Source organism: Trachinotus anak, unplaced genomic scaffold (assembly GCF_046630095.1).
Source record: "Trachinotus anak isolate AG129_WGS33_773 ecotype Australia unplaced genomic scaffold, CSIRO_AGI_Tana_v1 ptg000031l, whole genome shotgun sequence".
NCBI classification, from domain to species: Eukaryota; Metazoa; Chordata; class Actinopteri; order Carangiformes; family Carangidae; genus Trachinotus; species Trachinotus anak.
In genome coordinates, this window is record NW_027273882.1 from 4653109 (window position 1) to 4680916 (window position 27808).

Consider the following 27808-nt stretch of genomic DNA (forward strand, 5'->3'; position numbering starts at 1 on the left):
ATAAAGTGAGGATCAGGGTTTGGGGGCGTGTTCTGCTGAAGCTCTGAAACTCAAGACAGTTTAGAAAACCCCTCAGTGTGTCATTCATAAAGCCACTGTAGAGGACGCAGGAGCTCAAGAAGAAACGCATGCTGTTAACTATCTGGCTGGATAAAGTTTTCTTGTGAGGAGCTTACATAATCGACAGGTAATTCAAGGTAGTTTTACTTTTTGTTCCGTGTACCGTTTGTTCGACTTAAATTATCTTCAAATGGTGTTTTGGATGGAAATGATGGTGCGTAATTCGTGCGCAAAAGCTGTGCGTAAAAGCTCTTCACCAATGACTGATTTATATTTGTTTTCCTTTCAGCTTCAGCGATGAGGACACCATCAGTGCTGATCTCTGCAGCAGTCCTGGCGCTGCTGCTCAGCCCGCTGACGAGAGCAGACGATGAGACCTTTGAAAGCGGCGCTTTGCCGTATCCCAACAGGTACAATCCAAATGAATCGGAGAGATGTCTACAACCCCCCATCGGTAGACTTTTTTCCCCGCGGCCGGGACCCGTAACCTCAGCCGAAGTGCTGGAGTCCAGTCAGGAGGCGCTGCACGTCACGGAGCGTCGGTACCTGCGGCATGACTGGTGCAAGACGCAGCCGCTCAAGCAGACGATCCGAGAGGAGGGCTGCCTGAGCCGCACCATCATCAACCGCTTTTGCTACGGACAGTGCAACTCCTTCTACATCCCGCGGCATATTTACCAGGACGGAAACGCCTTTAAGTCCTGCTCTGCCTGCAAACCCAAGACCTTCAGCACCGTCACGTACACCCTGTTCTGCCCGGGACAAACACCGCGCACCAGGAAGAAACGGGTGCAGCGCGTAAAGCAGTGCCGCTGCACAACAATAGATAAGGATTAGACGGAAGCTAAGGCATGCTGGCTGATAATATTATCTTCCATGGGAGGAAAAGTGCAGCTTTGCAGAAATAAAATAAAAAAGGGAAGGTTGCTTGGAAACATGGGAATAAAGTGGTGAAGAACTTACCTGAACCTTTCTTATGGTTATAATGGAGAGAGGATATTCAGCAATGTAACACTAATTTTGCTGATGTTTGATAGGTGGTGATTCAGGTGTCAAGTTCCCTCTAAGATGATAGTTTGACCTGCAATTAATAATTTATCACACTGAACAAATATCTAGTCACTTCTCAGTCATTACTTCCAGACAGTCTTGTGTGTGTGTGTGTGTGTGTGTGTGTGTGTGTGTGTGTGTGTGTGTGTGTGTGTGTTAGCAGATTTAGAGGTTTTGTTGGCAGTCGGTTTTTGATGCCAAAGTTTGGGGTTTCAGTCAACTCGTGACCTTCTGTGCCAAAGTGCTTGGGTTTAAGCTAAAATCTTCATGATGTCTCATTTCTGGTTGACATATGGGCTGGTGGATGTGCAAGACTTAAAAGGAAATGTAAGAGGACACATCTTCAAAGGACTTGGATGCTTTGATTGTTTCCACTGTGTGGGATGTAAAAGTCCAGGGCTTTCATGATATAAAAGATTTTTTTTTTTGTACGACCTGCACTGCTAAATGCCACTTCATTTTACCACTGTGTATAATTTGTGTATCATGTATTGTAATGTTGCTTGTAAATAAAACATTTTTCAAGCTTTTACGTCACCTTTATTTTCTGATCAGTGATTTTATTTGTGGAAAAATATGGTCAAAGATTGTCAACTATACATGTTGGGATCACTGCAAAATGCAAGGGTGATATAAGAATCTATACACAGCCGAAGCTATCGCTGATGTCTACATATTGCACAAAAGATTCTCTCAATCTTTTCCATTTAAATACATTTTTAGGTTGCAAATTATACAACATACAGCTGATAGTTGATGATTTCATGGAAATGAAAGAACAGCAGACAAATTAACTCTGTAAAAAATGTGAAAAGTTTACCAAGCAAATGTTGGTTTGGTATCAGGTTCCAAACATGATACCAATGTCCAGTCTGATCCAAACTGAGAGCGATGCTGGAGAAAGGGGGCTGTGAGACTGAAATGACCCTGATGTTAGAGTTTTTATTTTTCCTCTCTTAGGTTGCAGACATGCTGGCTTCTTTCTGACGCAGCCGCTCTTTCTGTTGGGAGCAAAATATGATCGGTATTAAAGAGACAAGATCACCACGAAGAAGAAAATAGTTGCGCTGTCTGTGTAAAGGAATGTTTTCTCCGGACACAGTGGACACAGGAGATGTTGAACATGCTGGGTTGCTTGTTCAAGGCACTTTGTTTAGCATTCTCTGCTAATGTGCTCCTGTGTTAACTGCATATCCTCTCACCAGGCTGTTGGGGTTGATCTTTCTCGTCTCCACTTTCTTCTCCCCTGTGATTCTCTTCACCGACAGCTGAGCCTCCTTCAACCTGCAACAGCAAACAATCAGCATATTAATGTTACAGCATCTGACGTTCATTCAAACTAAAAAGAAAACTCTTTCTACTCTTATGACAATCAAATAAAAAATTTTTTTTTTACTACATTTCACATACATATTCATTGAGCATTTTATTAGGAACACCACACTAATACTGGGTATTTCCTGCCCTTTCTCTCAAAACAACTTCAGTTCTTCGTGGCCCGGATTTCTGCTCCATGTCGACATGATTGCATCATCATTTCTGCAGATTTCTCAGCTGCACTTTCAGGCTGAGAATTTCCTGTTCCACCACATCCCAACACCAGTTTGAGACTTTTGCTTTGTGACATGGAGCATTACCAGGCTGGAAGTAGCCATTAGAAGATGGCTAAATTATTGCCATAAAGGGCTGCAGGTGGTCAGCAACAATACTCTAGGCTGTGGTACTCAAACAATGATTAATGATGGCCAAAATTGTGCCAAGAAAATAATCCCTATTCCATTCCAACACCACTACGCTTTGCCAGCCTTCCACTGTCCAGTTTTGTTGAGCCTGTCTTCACAGCCTCAGATTTCTGTTGTAACAGGAACGAAACCTGACATGGTCTTCTACTGTTGTTTCCTTCCTCAGAACTGCTGCTCACTGGATGTTTTTTTTTCTTTTTGGCTCCATTCTGACTAAACTGTAGAAACCATTGTGTGAAAATCCCTATAATACTCAAACCAACACCAACAAACATGCCACAGTAAAAGTCACTGAGATCACATTTCTTTTCCTCATTCTGATGTTTGATGGGAACGTTAACTGAAGCTACTGACTTTATACACTGAACTCCCACCACACGATTGGCTGATTGGATTACTGCACGATAAATAGGCAGGTGTACAGGTGTTCCTAATAAAGTGCTCGGTGTGTGCACACAGACAACATTTACCTGTCTTTAGAGATGTTCTTGTTCTCCTTCTTCCACCTGGCTTTGAAGTCGGCACAGAACTCAAACCAGAGCATGAAGAAATGACCTGCAGTCACCTCCTTCTCTCCCGTCTTGGGCTTTAGTCCAAAGTACAGAACCAAGTCCTGAAAACTGAGCAGCAATATAAAAAAGAGAGAATTAAAAACACCATTAACCAAGATGGAGATGTGCATTTATTTCAGTTAAATCTATTATATATAGATTTAACTTCAGTATAAATCTATTTTCATCTAGAACCATTAGATGCTATGTTTTGTCTGTTAGGCAGGATGTGATGACTTTTCAGGATGGGGAGAATCAGTGGCTCATAAAAAAAACAAACAATATTAATACAACAGCCTGATCCAAGACTGAAAAATTCTCTAAAATAATAAAAGTAGATGTTACTACTCCCTCGTGGCTGCTGCTTTTGCTTTGCCAGAGATGTCAAAGTGTGTTAACATGACTTTCTAAAACATTTCCATCTATCAAGTGATTTCTGCAGAGGTTTTAATGTCAAGAATCATGCGTTAAATTTCAGAAAAAGACCAAAATATCAACATGATTTAAGCTTCTGACCTTTTTTGCACAGTCATCAGCTGATAGGAAGCTTCTGCGTGTTCTTTTCGTGCTGCAAAGAAACAAGACGAGGAAATAGTTTAGTAGTAGACAGATCCCCCCACCAAAAAAAAAAAAAAAAATTAGAAAATACGGATTACTCTTTAAAGAGTCATAATCCCTATGTAGAGTCTGCGGATGTAAATACTGGTACGGACACAATGAGAACCTCTTATATGATGATGACCTGTGAGATGGAGCCAGACAACCACCAGGCCTCTTCAGAGCAGCAATTACACAGTCAGTTGTTCAACAATGGAGCCATTCTTGCTGCCACTTTCAAATTGCAATGCCATTACGACTAAATAACAGGTACATTACTACCTGTGTCTGTCTCCCTGTGATGTAACCCCAGAAAAACGCCCACAACAGCAAATCATTTATTTTCTATTTTACTAGTTACATTTTCAATTATTTTTTAATCTACATTTTTTAATGATTTTTTTTAATTTATCTTGCTACAACTGTGATGCTTATCTTATAAACATCTTGAAACATGATTTATTTTACATCTACTGCATTTTCAGAGAAAGAACTAACTTCAGACTAACTTCACATGTTCCCACTGACACATAAAGTCTGTATGACAGAAATCCTGTCAGTCAGATGCACACAGTCCAGTTGGTTTGTAATGTTTTATACCAAATGGAATAAATAGGATACAAGTGACAAAAGCTTCAACTTTAACAGGTCCATGGTCGTCCAGATGGACTGTAGTACCACGGCTCTAAAAGAGACAGTTTGGGTTTTTGCATTTCAAACGAATCATTTCAAAAGAATCTATGTCATTTCAAACACCGAACTCTCTATTGCAGGTTGTTTTGTGAGTTAGGTTCAGATGGGTTGTACATATAAAAATATTACAACATGATGTGCCTCGGCTGGTTGAAAGAATATATTTTGCAATGAAAGAGTCTCTGAGAAGGCCCAGAGCCTGTGTGTCTCAGGCTGGAGTCTCAGTCACTGCCAAATCTGTCTGATCTTTATCTGAGTGTCTAGCCTTTACTCCGAATCCACCCTATCTCCCTCTCTCTCTCTCTCTCTCACACACACACACACACACACACACACACACACACACAGAGATACCAAAGACACTCCATGAGAAAGAAAAAGGGACATTTTCAGGCCAGTAAGAGGATGAGGGAAACATTTATCTGACTACTAGAGACTAAGGAATAATTTAGAGGGAGCAAAGAGGAGAAAGACAATGTGAAGGAGAACACAACTTTAAACATTAAAAACGTAAAAAAAATCTTCATCGTAGTCATTAGAAGTCTTAAAATGTTTCTATTTCTCTCAAGAACTGTATATTTACAGAAGGGTTTTTTCACAACTGAACAGAGATAAAACTCGGCTGCCGGGATAGTGTTCATGCTCTTAGTCATACTTCAAAGATAATAAATAATAATTTAATCTCTTTGCGTGAAATAATCACCAAAAGAAATGTCACAATCTTAATGTAACTTGGAAGAAAGTCATCCTGAACAGGGCCTGGGAGCCAAATGATTGTTGGCTCATCTCATGTTTATTCAGCTTCTCAGGGAGAGAATGCGTGGTAATACAAGTATTCACAACTCCCCTGCGTGCTCTTCTACTGACATGCTAAAAGTCACTCAGGAGTTTTTGACATTACAGTGTGTGACTGTTGAACTCACCACTGAGAACAAAAGCCTCCATCTTGTCTTTGAACGGCTGCAGATGTTCCTCAGGAGACTCCGAGCAAACCCTCTGGACATCTTTCTCACATCCTGAAAGAAAGAAGCAACACAATGATCGACTATTTAACTAATCTGCTCATGAAAATATAAAAACTTTTTTAATATTTGCTAAAAATGACTCTGGCCAGGATGTGATGCATTATTATTATTTGTTTGCAGTAATGAGAAAAAGATCTAAACAGTGAACACGAGCTGTGATAATCACCACAGAAAACACAAACTTCAAAAACAGAAATCCAAGGATGGGAAACATTATTCAACAACTGGACAAGTGATACCTGTGAAATGCAGCAAAGAAGCATCAAAGCAAAAAAATTGAAAGTCACAGTAAACTAAAAAAAAAAACCCTGTGCACTGCTGTCTCATTCTGACTCATTATAAATCCACATAGAATAAAAGAAGATAATCTCTGGATGCAGATATTCAGCACTGGAGAACAGCTCCTAATGAAAATCCCTGTGCTCTCTCAGATAATAAGACCATTTCAAACTTGCTAATTTGAACCAGAACGAAGCAATTTTGTGCTTCAGTGGCAGAAGAAGCAAGACTTCAATACCCAGAAATCCCATCACATCCTAAAATGCTTGTTCTCAGCTACAGGTGTTGAGTCTGGGTGAGCGCATGTATACTCTTTCATTTCAGCCCTAGATTTTTTTATTTTCAGGCCTTGATTGTTCAGTTCGGGAATGAACCTCTCTTCCTTCTCGCAGACAATATTTGCGATTTAAATTTATAGGCACTTTTTTTTTTGGTTTTTGGTTTTTTTTTTTACCTTGTATTATGGAACCTAAACCCATAACGAGCACAGGGGGCAAAAATTCAGAGAGAGACGAGAGAGTTCTGGGTTAAACTATCTCCACCTGTGCCCGAGCAGGAGGTTATCAGCACCACTTCCTCTTCAGATATCACTTATTGAGATCCACCCAGAGATGGCGACTGCTAACTCTGCTCGCTCGCTCTCTCTCTTCCTCTGCCAGTCTGCGGCTCCACGTTGCTCTGCGTCCAATCAGTGGATCAGAGGAGCCAGTCTGCGGAGCCAGTCATAATAGAGGCCCCCTCCGACCCCTCCAACCCCCTACCCTGACGCTCGATCAACATCGCCCAGATAAGATTACAAAAGAATACTGTTTTCATTCAGGATTTGTGTAAACTGTGGAGGCGGGTATCTCTCTCTCTTTCTTTTGTCTGCCTTTTGTGCCTGACGAAAGTTTGCTTACTTCAGGCTGAAGAGGGTTTTAGAGCGTCACATAAACAGAGCCCGCTGATGAGGACTGTGGTGCTGAAATTACACAAACTGCGCTGAGCTCGTGATTTGGTCTCACAGAGATGGATAAATGCTTTCTTCAAGAGATTTTTAAGGTTTCGGTTGTGATGAGACCTTAAAAATCACAGCATTACTCCTGTCAGTGCAAACACTGTCTTTATGACACAAATTTCCACATTAAAATAATGTAAATGTGCCAGCAACCTGTTTACAAGTGTAAAAATAATGAAGGTGCTTCACTTAAGCTAATTACAAATTTTAAGACCTGCAGAGTAATTGCTTCGAATACGATCACAGAAATAAAGAAATATTTTCATATTAAACATCATATAATAACATTTTTAAATTGAGGGAAATAATAATAATAATAAAAAGGAATCTAACTGGAGGGCTAACCAATACAGTCTTGAATATAAGAATGGGAGTATTTAAAGGGCTGGTTCACCCCAAAGATAAGAGTCTACAGCCATGCTAACAGCTTTGTGAGGCTGGATGAAAATTTAAAGGAGCACTGATGTTATTGAAGTTAATTCTGAGGAGAATATGCACATGTGCACCAAACCTCATGGCAGTTCACTCTGAATCAAAGACGTTGGAAAAGTCAGGGGATCAGCGAAAGTATTAGGATTCATCCTCTGAGCACCATGAATGTCTGTACAAAACTTCATGACCAAAGCAAAGTGGTGGAGTGTCTGACTGACAGATCTACATGGCCAAAAACTAATTTAGGAAACCCTTGATTACATCACACTGTACCACATTATCATATTTTATTTTAAACTCTTAAATATCAATATTGTTATCTGCCTCAAAAGTCCAGTGTCAATAGAGTATAATTATCTCCAATGACAACTGGTGACAGCGAGATGTGGGGGTAATCCAGAGTAAACAGGATATAAAATTTAAAAAAAACTTTTCTAATTAGTTTTTGAATGTAAGTTTTAATGCTGGGTGAGCAGCACAGATGACAGTCCACTCAACCCTGCTGAACTTATTGAAGGCAAAAATCTCAAACCTGGACAAATAAGATGAGAGAATAGTTTAAAAAAAAAAAAAAACACATCTCATTACTGAAATATACTGGAAATCATCATACTGTGATCATTTTAACTAGTATTTAACTAGCTTAGCATAATGAATTTTGCCTTTTTATTTGTGTACTTTCTAAATGTATTTGTGTATCGTGACTTCTAATGTTTTTGTGTTTTATGTCACCTGCCTGGGGACTACGGATGTCATTTCTGCTACAATCCGGCATGTTTACATTGAGTATTTTACACTGATGTTCATTAACATGCGTTGTCCCTATTAAATAAACAAACAAATAATAAATAAATAAAGATAAAATCTGCATCACTGGATAGATGGTGAGAATCTGTTTTCCATATTTAAATCAAATTATTTGTACAGCATCATTTCATACAGAAGCAAAGGCGCTTCACATCATTATAAAGCCATGAAATAAAGATTTAAAAAAAGGCAACTGCGAACTAATTTGGATGAACTTTCAACTTTCTACAGTGAATACGCTAATATGGAGCCTTTTTAATGCTATGGATCTCATTTCCCAGAACAGTCAACGTGGATGACTTAAGAGAAAATTATCTCCCTTTTAACTGTGTTGGGAGACGTTTCATACCGACCAAACAGAAAACACAGGGAGAGTGAAGAACGAAAGCAGCAGAGCTTCAAACCAGGCATGAGGGCGGTTCAAACAGGCAGAACAAAAGGAACCTGCGGCGGCCGATCCAGATTGCACGGTGGTTTGGGTAGACGGCCTGATAAGACAAAGCTGTGTTGAGAGGTAAAGAAAGCTATCTGCGGCACACATCTGGGGGCCACACTGGAGCCCAGGTGATACAGCCAAGCAGGTTATGGATCTACGCATCTCTGCAGAGGTCCACGCAGAGATACCGCAGATACTGCAGGTCTGGAGATTACATAAGTGGGAAGCTATGGTCTCCCTGCGCTGGCGACATGGGCACAAAGGCACAACGATGGGAGATCTGATGGGCACGAGGATTAGAAGCTGGATCTGAGAGGCGCCAGGCCAGTATCAGCAGCAAGACTCCTGCTAGTCTCTGAGTACACGCACATACAGCGCACAAGGCAGGCAAAAAAACACATGTATACATAAGGATACAACAATGCACTCAGTCACAATCGCATACATGTCAGCATTGTCCCCGATGTGACTTGTCTGGTTTAACTGGCTGGCACTGAATGGCGTCATATGGGCACACTTAGGGAGAGAGGAGAACAGTCAAGAAGAATAAGGAAGACGAGAGGAAATCTTTTGTTCTGGGGCTTTAGCTAGCTCGAGTCTGGTCAAAGAAGCAGGCCGTTAGCCTCTAAGTACAAACAGTTCCTCAATGGCTGGGGCCAGTGATGGGAAACCAGGGTAGTGAGCTGTTGGGGGAGGGGTTGGAGGGTGTCTGAGGAAAAACGATGCCAGACTGGGCCAAGGTTTGGTCTGTGGGTGCCTCTCGAGAGCAACACAAAATCACAGTGATAGAGTTACACAGGCATGGCTGAGGTTTTCAAACAAAAACACACAACAAAATGACCACAAGGCGAGGCTATTCCGGTCACCCAGTCACATGGATGTCGGTCTGCTCAGAGCGGAGCTAATGGTTTGGGGGATGTGTGTAACCAGCTACAGCGAGAGCGGGTCCAGAGTATCTGTATTAATTTTTCCGGAGGGCTCTTTGCGAGTCTTCCGAGAGATGGAACAGATAAAGGTTTCAGTGTTGACGACACGTACTTGCTAGATCTCGTCCCAGCTGCCTCAGGTCTCTGTTGAGGTCATCGAACTTGACCTGTGCTGCCAGGAAGACGTCCTGAGGTTCAGGAAGAGGGAACATGCTCTTCTCAGTGCCGGCGTTCTGGTGAGATACAGCCGCAACACAACAACAGAACATCACCGTTAGATCACTGACACACGTACGGTGTCTTTGGACGAGGTAGCACGCTAACGACCCAAAGAAAGCCTGAAACTCATTTTGTGTTGCAACTACTTGAGTACTGACAGGAGCTTTGATAAATACTAATTATATTCTACTGAATGAAGCACAATAAATGATTTTCAAGTCTGTATTAAACTTTTGGTCAGATGCAGACATGGACATTAAAATAGGTTTTGCTTGCATCAATCATTCCTCCTCTTCATACTGAGATCCATTCCTACAGCAACATGTCTCCAATGATGTCCTCGTTTTGTGTTTCCCTGTTGGACTGTGGTGCAGGGACAGAAACACTCTAAGAGAATCTGGTACTAAAACACTAACTTTGGATGATACCCATTTAATTTGTCAACCTCCGATTGAAATTTCATATTAGGCTCAGAAAAAGTATATTTGGTCTCTCATCACTTCACCCTGGAAGTTTCAATGTGCTTAAGGGAACCTGACTATTGGTTAAAGTTATATTGAAAAACCTATACAAACAATAACAGTAATATGTCAGTAAAATGGCTCTTTTTTTCAGACAAAACAATCACATTGTTTTCCATGCAGTTAAAATGCCAAGAGAAGATTATTTAGTTAAACTACTTTTTCCAAAGTCAACAATGAGCTTTCACATTCAGTATTTTGCTATTTTTCATTTTCATCAATACCTTGTCCACATTGTGCAGGAAATATGACACCACGTAGTCAACCAGGCTGATACGATTGTCCTGAAAACAAAACAAAACAAAAAAAACATCAAATTGTCTCAGTTTGAAGTAAACCTTTACTGTAATATCCAAGCTGACAGTGCCTGCATTAAAAACAAGCATTAACATGTTGTCCCTGCTCAGATAATGACATGGTTGCATACAGATTACATGCATGGTGTAAATTAAAATCACCTTTTCTAACAAAGGAAGCTGCTCCCTGCCTTTCTAGTACATTTTCTGAAGTCATTTATGGCGCCAGCAGCCTGAATCAAAGACCCACTGCACTCACAAATAAGTAGGTGAACACTCCATTTCCGTCTTGCATTTTTCTTTTTATTTAAGTTTGTGGGGGCTCGCCCGACTTCACCGTGTCAAAAATTCCCACCTGAGATCTGGCTGGTATAATCACAGCCCTCAACTCTTGTTTACTGTTTGGAGACCTGATGGCAGAGGTAAAAAAAAAAAAGAGGAGGTAGAGAGCGCTGCTAAATCACTTTTCCCACATGAATAGATCAATTCTGTCTGGATATTTAAACCAGACCGCTTCCTTCTCTTCCTCAAAATACTGTTGGTTTTTATTTACCTGGCATGGGTTTCTCCTTTGCACCTAATCTGCACTGCCACATCCTAACCAGTCAACCATCACATTATACTGCCTCTTACAAGCCTGCGCTCATGGTCCATCCCTCAGGGAAATCTGTTCGGCTGAACTAAAGCATGATGAAAGGCAGGGAGGAGATAAAGAGCTACCACTGTTATCCCACAGCGATTGAGTCCTTACCCTGCTCTTGACGTCCTTGAGCTTGGGGAGAATCTCCAGGCCAAAGCCGTCAGCCTGACCTCTGGTCCTGTTGCCTCCGTTCATGTGGTTCCCCAGAGCCAACACCAGTCCCATCACCTCCCTCACACCGTCACTCTCCAGCAGAGCCTCAAAACACAACACCAGTGCAGGGTTTAGGCTTCCACTCTGACATGCTTCAGCTATCAGATCTAACAGATATCACCCTATTTGAAGGGCATTATTGAGGTACCGAGCAGGTTCGCTGTCAGCTGCGTTCCCTACCTTACACACAGACGAGACTGTGTTGAGCTTGCGTTGGATGGACGCGATCCCATCAATGAACGCTGACTGGAAGATGATGCAGTGAGCTCTTCCTGCGAAGTCCGGGATCTGAGACAGCTCATACAGAAACCTGGAGCGCGGCGAAACAAACAGCAAGCACACATCCCTCTTAGAGCTGCTGACAGAGGCCAAGCACAGTAGGCAGACCGGGTATTTGTCTCCTCAGTCTACACACACAAGCACACAGGTCGGATGCACTCATTTTGCTAACATTTTGCTTGCATTGCGAACATGTTCGCATTTCCGTTAGCAGAGGAGCTACTGACTGTTCAGGTTTGTCCAGCAGTTTAACTTCCTCCTCCTCTGACGTCTCGTAGTGTTTCTTGATCCTCTCCAGCTCCTCGGGCTGAGCTCTCTGACACATTGACAACAAAATGTTTGGTTATTTTTGTTATCGTGCAATTAGTCTTGTAGTTAAAGCGCAGTAAAGTGTGCGGCGATACGTACGTTTTCATACAGTGCTTCAATGGTCTCCAGGTCCACCACAGTGTGGTCCACAGCCAGCACAGCTTGAGAGAGACGGTAACAGAGCACAGATCTTATTAGACCTTAAAACAAGACCCCATAAAAATGACTATAGGTACTTTACAGTTTAAGTATAATTTCACATCGTACCTTATTAACAGACAAATAAATGGAATCAAAGCAACGAGCAACAGGATTTAATGGGAATGTGTGAAACTATGGGGCTAACAGGGGCTCTCTGATGTTTCTGGTTCTGGTTTAATGGAAAAACAAATAAAGGGAAAAGAGGCCAAGCAGAAAACTGCAGATCCAAGAGAAACATGAACACAGTCCTCTCACTGGGGAACATGGTCTGCCTTTAGCTACAAAGTTTTTGTGTTTGGGATTAGCAATGCAGATTGCCTCCCTGTAACTGTCTTGCTGACTTTGTGGTGAGTGTTTTAGCCCTTAATCCTACTTTAAATTCCCCAGCAGCTCATATTCAGAGTGAAGTACAGGGTAAGTTGAGTGATGCCACGGTTAAGGTTAAACAAGGGTGATGTTCAGGGAGCTGCGGTTACCTGAATGTTTACTGTAATCCAGCTCTTATAAAACAGACAAGATGACGTATGTTTGATTATATACACACTGAGGTTTCAGTGGTGATTCTCACAATAGTCTCAAATGAATATGGGGAAAAAAACCTTTGGCTTTAAATGGAAAAAATGAATATAGCTTCATAGTTAGCAATAGCTTGAACAGCGTCCATCCTATATCCAATAAATATAAACTTGAGCTGTTCAAAGACACAATGAGCCTGTATATATAAAATCTCTGGTTCTGCATTACATTAATATATTATATCCTATAATCCTTGTATATGGACATTTTGGGTGCAGGTTTGGGTCCAGTTGCAATCATTCCAAATATCATTGGCTGACAGGAAATGAACTTTGACCCAAACTGTTTCTATGCAACACAGCTGAATGAATAAAACTCACCTTGCTGTATATCTTTCATCTCCAGGTGGAGGCTTGATATGAGGATGCCCACAGCCTGAGAGCGCTTACCGTCCAGCAGTTTAATGATCTAAAACACACACACACACACACACACACACACACACACACACACACACACAGTTACCATGGCCACCTAGCCACTAGAAACCATTAGAGGGTCATTAGTAGAGAGACTATTGTGCAAAGATGGAGCAAAACAAACCAAGGTCGTAATAGGCTTCACCATGATGCATTAGCATTTTGTGCATTAGTGACCAGAGTTGTCAGGGATGAAGGATTGATTCATCTGCACAACTCAGGTTACTGGGAAAAAACAGTTTTTGTTTCATTGCATTTTATTTTCTGTTCCTCCTAAGTATCCCTTAAATGTTTTAATGCGCCCTTATGTCTTATGCACTGCATTTTGAATTTCGCTTGTAATTAAGAGATGCTTAATAAATTATCTTGTGGTACCACTTGTAGTATTTGTGTCCTTACTGCCGGGGAAAGCAGCAAAGATAAATCACATTCAGGTGAGGAGCTGCAGTCCATCACAATTTCAGGATTTGGGTGGAAATGCCTGATCAGAACCAGAACTTTTTTTAAATCTAATAATTATGTCTAGGTCTGGGTTTATAATGGTCTTCTGTCAGGTCTTTGATGAGCTGGCATCTATAAATGCAATGGCTTTAACCCCCTCAAGTGGACAATAGTCATATTGCAACCTCTAGCACTGCAACCCATCAATACTTCTTTAATAACAATCTCCTGCTGAAGGGAGTTTAGAATGACGCTATAGTTCATTTTCCATGTTACCTTCCTGACTTTGGCTTTCTTCTCATAAGCCTCAGACAGCGGCTTCCTCTTGGTCTGTTTGGTGGTTTTGGCGAAGAGATCCTCAAACTCGCTGGTATTTATTATATTTGGTTCCTCTAAAACGTTCCAGAGTGTGTTGTTGCTGAGGGAGAGAAAGGCGTTAGTTTATTTCAGCATCTGTTTCAATTTACTATACTTTAAAATGATTGCGTAAGGTTTGAAAAACATGAACACAAGAGTGTGGATTGATTCATCTTTGATCAATTTGAAGGATGTAGGATGATATTTTTGGTGCTGTTGAACCATATTGTGTTATACAGAGACATTTCTGTTATTTAGCCTACACTGACATAGTAAGTTTTAATAAACTATTTAAGCATTTCACCATTGTCTGGTTTATTTATATATTTTACTGTATTTATTCATATGATAATTAATTTCATAATGTCTCAAATATTTAAATATTATCTAAACTAGTTAAGAATAAATTAAAAAAATATAAAAACTAATTTGTAAATTAAACTTTCAAAAGCTTTTTTCAAATGCTTCATTGACACTTTGAAGACATTTTAACTTGTGAGTGTTTAAGTGGTTTTTCAACATAGGTGTTGTTTTTAAACATCTTTTCTAGTTAATACAATAATTTATTTCACATTTTGGAGATATAGCCTACAGGCTTCATCAGGCCCTTTAAAAATGACATTTTGGTTGAGGGGTTAGACATTTTTTGATAATTAAACATCAAAAGCAAACAGCATCACCCTGTGAGAAAGCAATATTAGACTTTTCATAAAATAATCTTTTTGTGTGTGTTCTTAGTTACTTTGGATGTGAACCTACTTGTTGTCCTGGATCTGGATTCTGGTCCAGTAAAGAGGCTTCATTGGTCGGGAAGGTTCCACTGCCGGCTTCCTGGGAGGTTTATCCAGTAAGACGCCCCCACCTGGAGGAGGAGGAGGAGGTGGGGGGGCTAAGCCTGGCATGGATGGAGGGGGTGGGGGTGGTGGCGGTGGTGGTGGAGGTGGTGGTGGGCCATTTGTTGTATGCATGTGATTTTGGAAAGATGGTAAACAGGGCGGAGGAGGTGGAGGAGGAGGGAGATTGTCGGTTTTGCTTGGTAACATTGTCTGAAAAGGGGCTGGTGGTTGTTCTGTTGGAGGTAGTGAGGCTCCAGGAGGAGGAGCTGTTTGGGATGCAGGGGCAGGCGATGAAGAGGAGGACACGGTATCGTCCTTCTGACCGGCCAGGCTGAGGCTGATAGAAGCCAGGTCCAGCTTTTTGGGGGTCACCCTCTGCTGCTGGGGACTCGTGCATGCCCTCCCTGTCCCCTCTCCATCCTCTGGAGATTTGACAAAGGTCTCTCTGTCCGTCTGGATGCAGACAGTGCGGAAGGATTTTTGTAAAGAGTCATCTCCCGTGGATACAGCGACGTCTCTGAGTTCACCTCGACGCTGGGTCCCAACCTGGGAGAGTTTGGCCTGCAGCTCAGCCAGAGTGAACTCCAGACGGGCGACATTGTCCTCGTTTTCCACCCGTAGTCTGGAGAGTTCCTGACCATAGTCCTCCTGAAAACAGTGCTGGTTAAACTTCAGCCTTACTTTAAAGCTAAGCATCTGTTTTGCCGAAATTAAAATCCCCGGTTTTCTCTTAAAAACCCAGAAAGAAAATCATATAACATCCCTGAACGTAGTTTTTTAAGATATTTCCAGAATCCTTCTAGACTCTTCTGTCAGTCAGGAAAAAAAATTTCTAATTTAGTAACATTTTATTTTGGATATCTGCAAAATTTGATTAATTTCAGCATATTTTCCTGTAAGTTATTATGTATGTTGGTACAAATTATAGGGAAAATAGGAATGTCCTCAGGAGAAAAGCTCAATTGAAACCCAAGTAAATGTTTAGTCATTATTCATTTACAGTGTAATATTGGAAAATGTCTTCTCCATATGCAATATGCTGAATTGTATGCTTGGCTGATAAATTTCAAAAGACCTGGCTCAAATTTCTGGAGCTAATTATTTGGAAGTGTACCAATTGAACACTGCCTTTATTTTTTAACTAGTAACACATTACATTGTCCTTTTCAGTAAATTGTAAAATTATTAAGGGATTATTAGAAAACTGTGGACCTGTAAAATAAAGCATAACTAGATTTTCATCACATTTCCCAAGTTGTGATTCTATTTGCTAATTCAAGCTCAGATGGCAGGTGGAAGTTAACTGTTGACAAGAAGGAAAATAACCATACAAGCATATAAATCTGACCTCACCTGGAGCTATACCATGGTTCAACACTTGATCATCCATCCTTCAAACTGACCTGTAACTTCTCCAGCTCCTCTTTGCATTCTCTCTTCAGCTGCAGCAGCGCAGCCTGATGCTCTGAGAGGAAACAGAGCAGAAAAAAACAATGGCTTTGTGTTGTTTTCTGCACCACAACAGATGTTCATCATTACAGCTGCGTTGCCTGAGAGTGCTTTTTTTTCTACCTCGATGGATACGTTGATGATGTGGCTGGGTGCAAACCGCAGACAAACAAATTACAACAACCGTGAGACATTTGAGAACTGGAACTGATTTTGCAGAACAAATCAAATGTTTTACCACCACGGCTCAGGCTGAGGGGTGTTTAAGGATCTGCTGTGGCCGTTAGGGACAGACTGGGTCAAAAACTAGGTAAAACCTCATCAGGTGAGGGCAGTTGAGCCTCAAATGTCACAAAAACATACAGACCTTGGCTGACAGCTCACTGGCTGCAGCTGGCATCTTGGACAAACTATTTAAGCAAACATTTATCTAGGGTGGTTTTGGTATTCGTGTTGTACATCTTGTCCTTTTTATGTATCCGTTTTATGTATTTGTTTGTATGTGATTTCTTGTACATCTTGGTCACTTTATGTAAAGCACATTGTGTTGCCCTTTGTTTGAAATGTGCTGTAGAAATAAAATATGAAATATATGATTAATGGATGCTTGAATGTATTGAATGCTCAAGTATATTCACTGTCACCTTCTGACAGTATTTACAAGAGCTGTAGGAAGTAATTGTGTACACACGGAGCACTGTTCAAACAATCCAACCCTCATGCAATCCTGCTGATGAACAGAAGGAAACATTTTACAAGTGAGATGGGATGATTTTAATTTTGACTCATCCAATGCCAAAGGAAGCAGAACCACTCTCATGGCTTTAAAACATTGTGATTAAAGAGTGATGTACATTAGCTTTGACTCAATGAGTATTTGTTTCTTTAAAAAAAGGTGATTTAGACATTTTGTGATAGACAACTTAGTTGCCAGCCCCATGTAGTTTTTATGACAGTTAAAATGAGCACAGACCACTGTTTAGAGATTTTCAGTACTTACTGTATTACAATTCAAACTGTGCCAGGTTTGTCTTAACTTTGCTCTTTGATTAGTCTAATGTCAGTTAGGCAGTTTCACAAAAAAAAGACTTATTTTAAGCCTAAAACATTAACCACTCTACTCTCAGGCAAACTGTTACAATCACATAATGACAATAAATAAAAAACATGTTCTCCTGCAGTGTTTAAAACAAACTGAGTTGTTCAAACTGGTTACTGAGTTATGTTTTTCAGTTTGAATAAAAGCATAATATCCCCAAAATTCATGGCGAATTAGTCCTACTTCAGTCAAAACCTAGACAGCTTCATACAATTGATTCATTTAGACGTAGACATGAAGTCTGACTTTTAGCTTGATCTAAGCCACAGTCAAATTCTGTCTTTGAATAAACCCTGACTTAATCCTTTTCATGTCTTTTTGACTGGCTAGAAGCAGGATAACTGGTACTTTGATGGTCTGTGGATAGATGGTGTCATATGCTGTACAGACTGTAAAAGCCTCTTGAAGCTAATTTCTGGTTTATGATATTGGGATATTTAAGTAAAAATAACTTGACTGGTAATAATACAAATATGCTTTTGTTTTTATTTAACCTTTACTTAAAGACACTATCCTCATGGCAGAAGTTTTTTGTATGACATGCATCGCTGTTTTACCACTAGGTGGCACCAGAGTTGGAAAATTTAAAATCATAACCAAAGAGGTTTCCACCATAAAAGTCTCCTCAAGATTCAAATTCACTTTCTCACACAAACAGATGAACAACAGCAAGTTTTATGTGTAAAAAAAAAAGTACAATCTAGTAAATGCTTTCACACACTGCAGGCAGAGTCTTACAGACTGAGGACAAACACAGGGTGGAGTTGTGTTTACTTTAGCAGTGGAGCTTGATATCACATCCACCGTATGATTATCACAGAGCAAACACTCCTCTCTCACATGAATATTCAGACCATAGTGTTCAACATAATGACTGGGGTGGTGATATCTACTGGAAGGCATCGAGTGCAGTTATTTCTGGAACAACTTTCTCTCATCCTGGAGACTTCAGGCCACGTTACTTCTGTTTGGGTCTCAAAGACTCAAGCTGCAAAGCATAGTTAAATATAATGGAATTCACATGATTTTGTATTTATTATTATTTTATTATAACATAGCATTTCCACTCCCACATCTCAAATAATGTGAGTAACATCACTGTAAAGTTTGTGTTTGTGTTTCTCTATAAATTTTACCTGTGGGGCACCACCAAACTATGAGGTTAGAAAAACTAATATCAATGCCAGGAATGTTTCTATGACAAATTATCAAGGTGTATTAATCTGCCAGTACCTGCTTCTGTATACTTGAGCCCAACTTTTTCCTCCTTGAGTGGCGGCCAGACGGCTTGTAGACGACCTGGAGTTCGTTCTTCTCCCTCCCCTGGTGTAGAAGCTTCTGACTAGAGTGAAAAAAGGTTGACAACATAGATTTTTGACTTCAAAATGCAGCTTGTACATTTCTAGATATGAACATAATTCCAATAACTGCTATTAACTTAAATCTTGGAGGGAAAAAAGAGTAAAATAAAGGACATTTACAGAAACCGTTAAAATATTTTAATAAATCACTGCTGTTAAAATGTATGGTTTGATTTTTCCTTTCTATAACTCTATGCATACTTTGCCATCAGACGAGTCTTTCTTCTCAGGCGTCTTATTGGAGGTTCTCTCAAAAAGAGCTCTCAACACGTCTTTTTCAGTTCTTATCTTCTTCCTCACTGCCTCCAGGTCCACCTTATCTGATGGGTCCTTCTTCAAAGGCTTTGGGGTGAAAAAAGCCTTGAAGGCATCAAACGCTGCCTCTGCGCTAGACACCGGAGGTCTTGCAGAATCAAACGCCCTTAAAGCCTCTACATCCTCCTCAAGGTCTTCCTTCTCAGGACTCTCTTGACTTTCATCATTTCCATTCATCACTTTGGTTTCATCCTTGTCTCCCTCGGCCTCCATCTCCTTCTTCTCCTCCTCTTTCTCATCTCCCTTCTTTTCCCGAATCAGAAACTGGGAGATCTGGTCCAGGAAGCTCCCCTGAACCTTACCGTCGACCTGCTTCTCTGGGAAAATGGCCCTCTTTGCTCCCTGAGATGGAGGTTTGATCTGGGCCACTGTGTCGGACTCGGGTCCGACCACCGTCTTCCTCAGGACCTTCAGGCCGCTGAAGAGGGCCGGCAGCTGAATCTGCTTGTCCGTGGGGGAACCTGGAGAGAAGGTGGCTCTGGTGAAGGTGGATCCAGGTGGAGGGTTTTTGGCTGAGGCTGCTGATGTTATGGAAATATTTGATGACTTATCTTTTGGGCTCAGAGGATGATGGTGAAGCTGGGTGGAGAAGTCAGGAAATAGATCTATTTTCTCTTCTTCTCCTGTGTCTTCCTCTGCATATTTAACCTCCTCTTCATCATCATCATCATCATTTTTAGAGTAGGAGAGCTCTCCAGTTTGCTCTTCAGCTTCCTCCAGTGTTGGTTCAGCCTCTTCTTCAACAGCGGGTCCTGTCCGACTCACTGTTATCAATACATGTTTGGTTTCAGAGGGTCTAGTTTTTGCTGACTCCTCGAGGTGAAGATGCACATCAGAAGAGTCAGTGTGTGTGACAAAATCTGTGATCTGACCATTTTCGTAAGCTTTTCTTACATCCTGGTTGGCTTCTTCAATGTCATCCTTCTTGACACTGTTTGGTGTGACACACTCACAATCTGTATCTGTACACTCAGTTAAGATGTGTTGAGATATTTGCTGCAGAGATGGGTTCAAGGCACATTCACCCAGTGACTTCTCTGGTATGTGACAACCATTAACTTTGCCACAGTTTTTGTCCGACATCTTATCCTGGTCTTGATTTGTTGCAGAGGTCTGTTTCTCTGGGACATCATCAACATTTACAGCCTTGCTTTGCTGCTCTGTTGGGCTAAAATTATTCCTCTCATGCTCTGTTCTGTCTGAGTCATTTCCCTCTTCTCTCACAGTTATGAGTCCCACTGAGTTGGAGGTCATCTTCTCCCCTTCATGAGGCAATATAACATAAAATAAGGAATCTGTAGAATGCCCCAGAGCATCTTTAAAGTTCATATCCCCATTTTTCTTTAGATTAAACCTCAGCTCTTCCTGCATTATCTCTTCATCTTGCTCATCTGAAAAGGTCCTGAAAAATTTTAGAATGGCTTTTTGCTCCTCCATTTTTCCCCGAGTCACAGTTGCTCATAAAGACAGTGGTGAAGTTATCCAGACTAGAGGGAGCAGGACATTTTTTTAAGAAGCTTTTCCCACAATGTCAGCATTTATACTGCTCATATCTGAGACTTAAGTGCAACATTGTGTTATCCTGAATCAGAAAAACGCAGTCTAAAGAGGTGTAAGTGGTGTTTTGGCATCTGTATGGCATGCACTAATTTGTCTGGCTGGTTCCAGGATCATGCAGCTTCTGCTTACAATCACTAAATGAATGCAAGTCATAACATTATTTGTGAAAATCCAACCTGTTTCCGCTCCAGTTTGTTGAAAAGAAATAAATGTATCCTTTCACTGTTTCAGCAGCTCCTTCATGTCTTACCAGAGACCTAATTTTCCAAACCTAAAACTGGAAGCTGCTGTTAGTCACTCAGAGTAGCCAATGACAGGAGAGAAATCCACAAAGTAATGGAAAAGTGGAGGTTTCCGAGGCTGGCTCTGTGGCTCTGCTGGCTGCAGTGACTCAGCTCAACCTCGGTAACAGTAAAGTCAGATCCAAGTCCAGGCTTCAGCTTCCAAATTCTGCCTTCTTTTCCTTCCAGCTCTGCTAAACCTGCTGTTACAGTTTACGGAGCAGCACCTTGGATGTCGTCCTGCAGATTGTCACAGTGTAATTGGAAGCAGATGGCGTCTTCAGCCACTGGTTGTGACAACACCCTGACAGATCCGTGAGCCATAAGGCAAAGGAAGCCACCCAGAACAGATGGAGGGGCACCACACCCAGAGCAGAGGGAGGGTAAATAGGCCTGCCAGGGATCACTTGTTAAACGTTTTGGCCTTGTAAATCCACAGTGACAGGGAGGTCTCAGCTCCCCTGAAGGTACTGAGCAACACCCGGCTAATCTGGACGTCTTAGGTCTAACCCCACCTACACCACACTGTTGATCAGCTCACATTCAATCTAACACACACACTACTGGTACACAGAGAAGTTCTGTCTAATTATTAGTTGTCAAAATAAAAGTACTTGGTTTAGTTGAAAATGTATTAGTTTAGAATTTAATTGTATTTTAATGTTGTAAATGTAATATGTAAAGGACTTTGAATTGCCTTTGTGTATGAAACTTGCTCTGCAAATAAACTTGGCATGCTTCTGTTTTTGTGCCTAATATATGTTAATAAATAAGTACCTCTTAAGTATCCAGTTTGAAATTACACCACATACAAGTTGGTGACAAAGATCAATACAATAGAAGGGTAAAACTGGTATTAAATGGTGGGAAAAAGGGTAAGAAAAGGTCATGACGAAACAAACAAAACAAATGTCAACCAAGAGAAACATAAATAAAAAAATTGCTTCACAAAATAAAGGTACATATTGTGTCACAGTAAGGTTGATGAAATAAATGCACAAATCTATTACGTAAATAGATTTTTCAAAGTAAAAGTACAAATTGGTTCACCCTTCAACTGGTGACACTGATCAATCTGAGAGAACACAGAATTACGTCATTAAAAATTATTTAAAAAAGCATTTGCTGGATGAAAATACTCAGCACATTTCTCATGCTGAATATATGCACAGACAGAAGACAGCCTAAGGCTTCGACTGGAGGCTTCTCTGCACAGCTCCAAGGTGCCTGAGGAGGAGCACCAAACTTCAAAGTGTAGTCTTTGTTCACTGAGTTTTTTTTTTTTTTATGTATTTCTGAACAAAAAAAATATCAGAACGAGACTCGAGCGTAGACTTCCTCCTTCACTGCTTCATATTTGTGTTATTCTTAGTTCTCAGGTTCCACCCTTGTTTGCTTTGACATTATCACAGCCAGCAGGTGAGTGACAGATAATATTTTTACTGTGTGTCATTACATTGTGTAACTTTCTCTGACAATTCTTGTACTCAGACACATGCCTGTTTCCTGCAGTGGCGACTTAACTGGCTACGCTTATATCTTATGAATACTAATAAAGTGCTTTTGCATTCCTGGGGAGGGACAGTGTGGCCTTTATGTCAGCTGTGTTTATGTAATACAAATGAATCCAGATAATCCCATGAAATAGCATTAGCCTCAGAACGCACACACAACACTCCTGAATAAACATGCTGGACTGCATCCAGCATTAGGCAGCAGATATACAACATGTGCTGAGTTTATAGATCGCCACTGTGACTGCATCAAAAAAGGCCTGTATTCAGTGTATTTAATTCAATTTCTTACTTGAGCTCCGCAACAGACGCTTGATGTCACTTTACATCTCTAAAATTTGTTCTGCGTTAGAGAGCATTCAGTCCTGTCTCATATACATATCATGGGATGTGTATGGGAAGGGTACAACTCCATCAGATGTTAACTTGTAATGATAGAACTGATTTGGAAACGATTCTCCATCATATTCAGCCTGGAAAGTTTATAAATTCTCTTGAAATTATGATTAAACTTTGAAACTGACACTTGAAAATCTTGTGAGGTTACTTTCTATTTTCTTGCCCTGAAAATATTGATCTAAAAATGCAATTAGTATTTTTAAAAAGAAATTAAAAATTGAAGTATCATTTTAATCATCTTTTGATCAGGGGTAATGGTTGTAGGTTTTTTATTGTCATTAAACATGCTCTTGCTAATCTTTGTCGTGGTGCCTTTCCTTGCTTTGCTTCCTTTTTAAGTCATGTTGTGTGTCGTACTTTGAATTGCATCTTTGTATGAAAGATGTTTTTTTAAATATAATTCAATTATCATTGTTATTACATTATTTCTTTCCATATATATCATTCATGCATTGTGTTGCCTTTATGTCAAACAAAACTCTCATAAAATGGTCTGAAAATATGTAATTTCTTTGAGCAGCTACATTCATGCAAGCACACAGAGAGAAAGGGGGGAGAAGGACTATAAAGAACCAGTAATAACGTACTAATTCATGCTTATACCGATACCATTCCTCATACAATGCACCTACAGAGTTGCATTAAATCCTTTCTGTTATGTAACCACAGGGAACACAGCGCTCTTTGTTGCACGGCACCGGTGCTGTGAGGTCACTGTTTGAACCTGCACCTACAGGACTGTGAATCAATGGTCCCAGGAGACCAGACTCCACTGTAATGTAAAATACATTAAAAGTCAATGTCATGATGAGGCAGCATTATTGGAAATGAAGACTAGGTTCAGATACTTTAATATGGTTTCCAGTGATTAAAAGAATATTGTTATTGTAATTAGAAAAGTGCATTCGATTAAAACTCTCCACTGGATTAGTGATTCCTGTTTTCAAACTTTTCCATAACCACACATGCAAAAGAAAAGCTATAAATAATAAGTAATAAATAAAAGGTGGACGTGACCTGCAGGTCTTTGACTGCTGGAGGAAATTTGAGCATGAGCACAAGGAGAAGATGCAAACTCTACCCAAAATAAGAACAAAACAGTTATTATTTAACCCAGCACCATGTTGCTGTGAGCTGACAGTCACTCATCATAATACTTATCCTGGTGTCAGCCCAGTGTTTGTCAGTGACCCCTGAGCAGGTTAAGATGAATGGTAATGGAAAAGATGGTGGTAAATATTTTAAACCCACTAGTCTAGACAGTATGAGACAGTGAGATACTCTCCTTCACTTTAAGTCTTTCACACTACTCACCCTAAACTCCAGGGGGAGGGGTGTGGGCGGAGGCGTATCAGTGATGTCATCCTCAGGAGCAGTGATGCGTAAGAAGTCGACGTGCTTCGGTCTGGACGGATGAGAGAGCGACCTGCAGAAGGAGAGGGACTCTTCGACCTCCTGCTGCCAGATCTCCTCCTGTCTCCGGAGAGCTTCATCTGGAGAAAAAGGAGAGTCCAGCCACAATTAGAGCAGAATCCTCGTCACTGGTGGCCTCAGTGACTGTAAAACAGAAGCACACTTCAATGTCATAGCGTCGCAGCATCAGGTCCATGCTGCCTGTGAGGGAGCTGTTCAGTGCCATGTCTGTAAACTTGCCTTTAAACAAACTCAGTGCCAAATTAATCAACACAGAGTTCTTTAAAAAGGCGAATGACTCTGGGGCCCTGTAGTACATCTTGTGTGTTACATCTTGTGTGTGGCTGCCATGAGGATTTAAGTCAGAACATTAGCTACAAATAAACAGCAAAACCAAACCTCTCCCTTCAGCTTTTTCAGTTCCACAAGATGACAAAACAACCTAAAGCATCCTCGTTGTCATATGTTGATTTATTTGTCTAATTATTTTTGTCATATCGCTTTGCTTGTGGCTGATGATTACAGCTACTCAGCTGTCTTGGTTCATAGTAAATGGGAAACTGTAGCTTGTTATGGCCACTACATATAATGTGCATGCAAACAGTGCAAAAGCCTAAAAAAATGTGTGCATTCTGCTGCAAGCACCTGTTGAGTTTTTTGGATGTGACTTTCTTTTAATCATAATCCTTGTTAAGCCGCCATTAGTATTCCAGTATCCGAAATTCTTCAATTTGTAAATGATTCTCAGTTTCTCAGTCACATGTGGTTTAGCAAATGCTCAGGAATGTGATGAAAAGATTTTTTTTGAATATTCCAAATAACACATATATCCAAAGCTTATAGAGTAAATAAGTCAAAGTAATATTTTCAGTCAATTACATACATTCTTCTACCAAATTGTGATGAAGGGTGGATAATTGACGCATGCTGTTGCAATGGTGACACCTACTGCCAAATGTGCTAATTGAAAAACTAGTAGATATAATTATCACACAGGATCTGTTTGAAAATGTGTCTGGATGCACGTTTAAGTGGGTGAACTTTGCTAGCTAACACCAGATGGGGCGAAAAAGGCAGCTCAACCTTGAGGGGAGAAGCGTGTGTTTGCTTTAGTGAGCTATTCTACAGTAAATCTGTCAGCATCATTTCAGATAAGAGTGCCAACAGAGATGCTAGTTGTGTAACTTCCAGCGGACACATAACAGCTCTCAAAGCCAGATTAAACAGCTTATGGAAATTTGTTATCTGTCCTCAGTTTGACCACACTGAACACTGGATTTTGAGAATAACCCTCAGAAGGCTCTGGATGTCTTTCTTCCTCCCACTCTAATCATCATCCTCTAATGATTTGTTGTATGTCACAAAGCTCAGAGCATTTATCCAGTTTGGGCAGTCGGGCGTCGCAGCTGCTTGTTCTGCACTGTCTGACGATATCATACACAGTATATTGAATATCATCTTCCAGCTCTTAATAGAAACTAGATGATGTTTGAATAGAATGAAATATTCCAGCCCAAGCTCCACAAAATGTTTTGCATCATTGTATATAATTTCAAAATAAATAAATAAAAATCCAGCCTGAAACATATTAAGGAAATTCTGTGATCTCTAATAGAAATTAGCAAATCTGTCGGTTTCATCACAGTTTGGCTGCACTGCAAGAGTTTGTACCCACCGGCAGGCCACTGCTTACTGAGGCATTAGAGAAAGTTTTATTTCAAATGTAGATCCAAGCCAAAAGATTTTCTAACATTGCATCAAATAATCAACATTTTTTACATCTACATTCCTCTTGAATTATCGTGTTTACGGCATAGGTACCACAGATGCAACAAAACTTCCTTAAAATGTACTGTGGCCCAGATTTATGAGGCTGATACCCATATTATAATATTTCATCCAATGTTGAGTTTCTTTACACATTTCATAAACAAAATATTTTAGGTAATGATAAAGTTTCAATTTTTTTTTTTTTTTTTGCAACCTAAAAATGTTTTACAGTTGAAAAATAAATTGTTATTTCTCTCTTGGGGACAAACCAGAGAATGATGACACTGTTTCAAAACCTATCTGCATTTCTGTTCTTGAGTTTTTTTGTCATTTAGCTGCTGACATATAGACAGATGACAATATATCTGAAAGGAGCCGATATCGACTAATATACCAGCCAGGAGGATTTATTGCCTGGGCTCTATAATGTACCAATCAGACAACATTTTATTTTCTTTTTGACATGACAGAAGTAATTGAGCCAATGTGGTGTTTAATGTTTGCAATTATCTACAAAGAAATCCTACATGGTTAATTCTTATGGGTCATGTGACCACACACACAGACACACACACTCTTGGAGAGTAACAGTATTTCTGTTCTTTGAAGGGAAGCTGTTCGTCTCAGATGAGTGCCAATCCAGGACTACGAGGGGTTCCACATCAGGTGCTCTCTATTTCTGCATGCCTGAGCAAACACACACTCACACACACACACACACTCACACATTAAGACATAGTGGTATGTCAAACCGGGAGGGGGTCATTATTCACAGACTACCACACATCCTTTGCATCTGATCCAGCTGCTGTGGTGAGAGAGTGTGTGTCTGGATTCATCGACCCAGGGGAGACTTCAGTCTGACAGTCCGGGCTCAGCATGTACCAGCTCCGTCTGCTCTTCCTCCTCTGTTCACTTCACTAACCAACCACTAAAAGTCAATGTCATGCTGTTATGCACACAGACGCACACGCTTTCCACCCTGGTACTCTGAAAACTCTCTATAGACATGTTTAACCCCTTAATCCACCATATGCTAAATGGCCATGAAGCACATGCAGCATGATTAACAAGGTGGAGGCGCATCTGCGTCTGTCGATCAGTGTCTCAGCTATGCTACAAAATCCTTTAAAATATTCACAAGCTCGTCCATGACGGTGGACAGAATGTGAAATGAAGCTGGTGAATCCTGGACACGAACAGAACTTTTGTAACATCCTGATGATATAAGATACAATAAAATGTTGCTTTACCTTTCTCCATACGTTTACTGTTACTTACCCTTCTCAGTAGCAGTTGACACTACCTGGTTACTCAGTATCAAAGCTTTACCGTTTAACCAAAATGTGTCAACTTAAACAAAGTGTAAGGCTTGAAAGTTTCCTCAGATTCATACTCTTCTTTACATATTCATTGATCAAACTGTTTCTAATTTACAGTATCTGATCCTTTTGTGAATTCTGCACTGATTTTTATTTAGCCAAAGTTTTGGAGCAGCTGTTTGTGCTTAGACAACATTTAACAATAAGAGATAAAACAAGATTTGGACAGAATAAAGTTGATATTCTCTAAATGTAGGTATCGTTAAAAGTACCATTTTGCTACTGGTACTGTACTAACACCCAACCCTTGTTTTATGCAGTAAACCAGTTTGATTTACAACAGGAGGCTGAGCTATATGATTGAAATGATCATTCCAACAGATTATTTACCACAACGTGTCCAAAAACACCTTCTATCAGATG

General features: G+C 40.5%; 2 protein-coding genes across 9 annotated transcripts in view; one reads left to right on the top strand and one right to left on the bottom strand.

Moving 5' to 3' along the window:
• The first annotated feature begins 30 nt into the window (after window positions 1–30).
• On the top strand, window positions 31–1653 carry grem1a (gremlin 1a, DAN family BMP antagonist). Of its 2 annotated transcripts, none has more exons than XM_071467808.1 (2): window positions 31–187; window positions 350–1653. In XM_071467808.1, the coding sequence occupies exon 2, from the start codon at window positions 358–360 to the stop codon at window positions 895–897; it is 540 nt and encodes a 179-aa protein (XP_071323909.1). In that variant the 5' UTR covers window positions 31–187; window positions 350–357; the 3' UTR covers window positions 898–1653. The 2 variants fall into 2 exon arrangements, with proteins under 2 accessions (XP_071323909.1, XP_071323911.1); XM_071467810.1 differs by having other exon boundaries at window positions 65–197.
• fmn1 (formin 1) overlaps window positions 1645–27808 on the bottom strand; it is a 31810-nt gene continuing 5646 nt past the window's right edge. For 4 of the 7 annotated variants that reach the window (XM_071467781.1, XM_071467784.1, XM_071467785.1 and 1 more), the window contains exons 3-19: window positions 24195–24373; window positions 18684–18792; window positions 16306–16367; window positions 14826–15550; window positions 13986–14127; window positions 13170–13257; window positions 12172–12233; window positions 11991–12079; window positions 11665–11794; window positions 11383–11529; window positions 10560–10619; window positions 9708–9828; window positions 5617–5709; window positions 3920–3971; window positions 3323–3472; window positions 2313–2394; window positions 1645–2111 (exon numbers count right to left, since the gene is read on the bottom strand). In XM_071467781.1, coding sequence (XP_071323882.1) covers window positions 2067–2111; window positions 2313–2394; window positions 3323–3472; window positions 3920–3971; window positions 5617–5709; window positions 9708–9828; window positions 10560–10619; window positions 11383–11529; window positions 11665–11794; window positions 11991–12079; window positions 12172–12233; window positions 13170–13257; window positions 13986–14127; window positions 14826–15550; window positions 16306–16367; window positions 18684–18792; window positions 24195–24373 — 2336 coding nt within the window. In that variant the 3' untranslated portion in view covers window positions 1645–2066. Of the gene's footprint in view, window positions 2112–2312; window positions 2395–3322; window positions 3475–3919; window positions 3972–5616; window positions 5710–9707; window positions 9829–10559; window positions 10620–11382; window positions 11530–11664; window positions 11892–11990; window positions 12080–12171; window positions 12234–13169; window positions 13258–13985; window positions 14128–14825; window positions 15551–16305; window positions 16368–18683; window positions 18793–19012; window positions 23719–24194; window positions 24374–27808 lie in introns of those variants that run through there. The other 3 variants (XM_071467786.1, XR_011686500.1, XM_071467787.1) reach the window with 3 other exon arrangements.

Coding starts and splice junctions, on each gene's coding strand:
- grem1a (XM_071467808.1), top strand. CDS start 358: ATGAGGACACCATCAGTGCTGATCTCTGCAGCAGTCCTGGCGCTGCTG.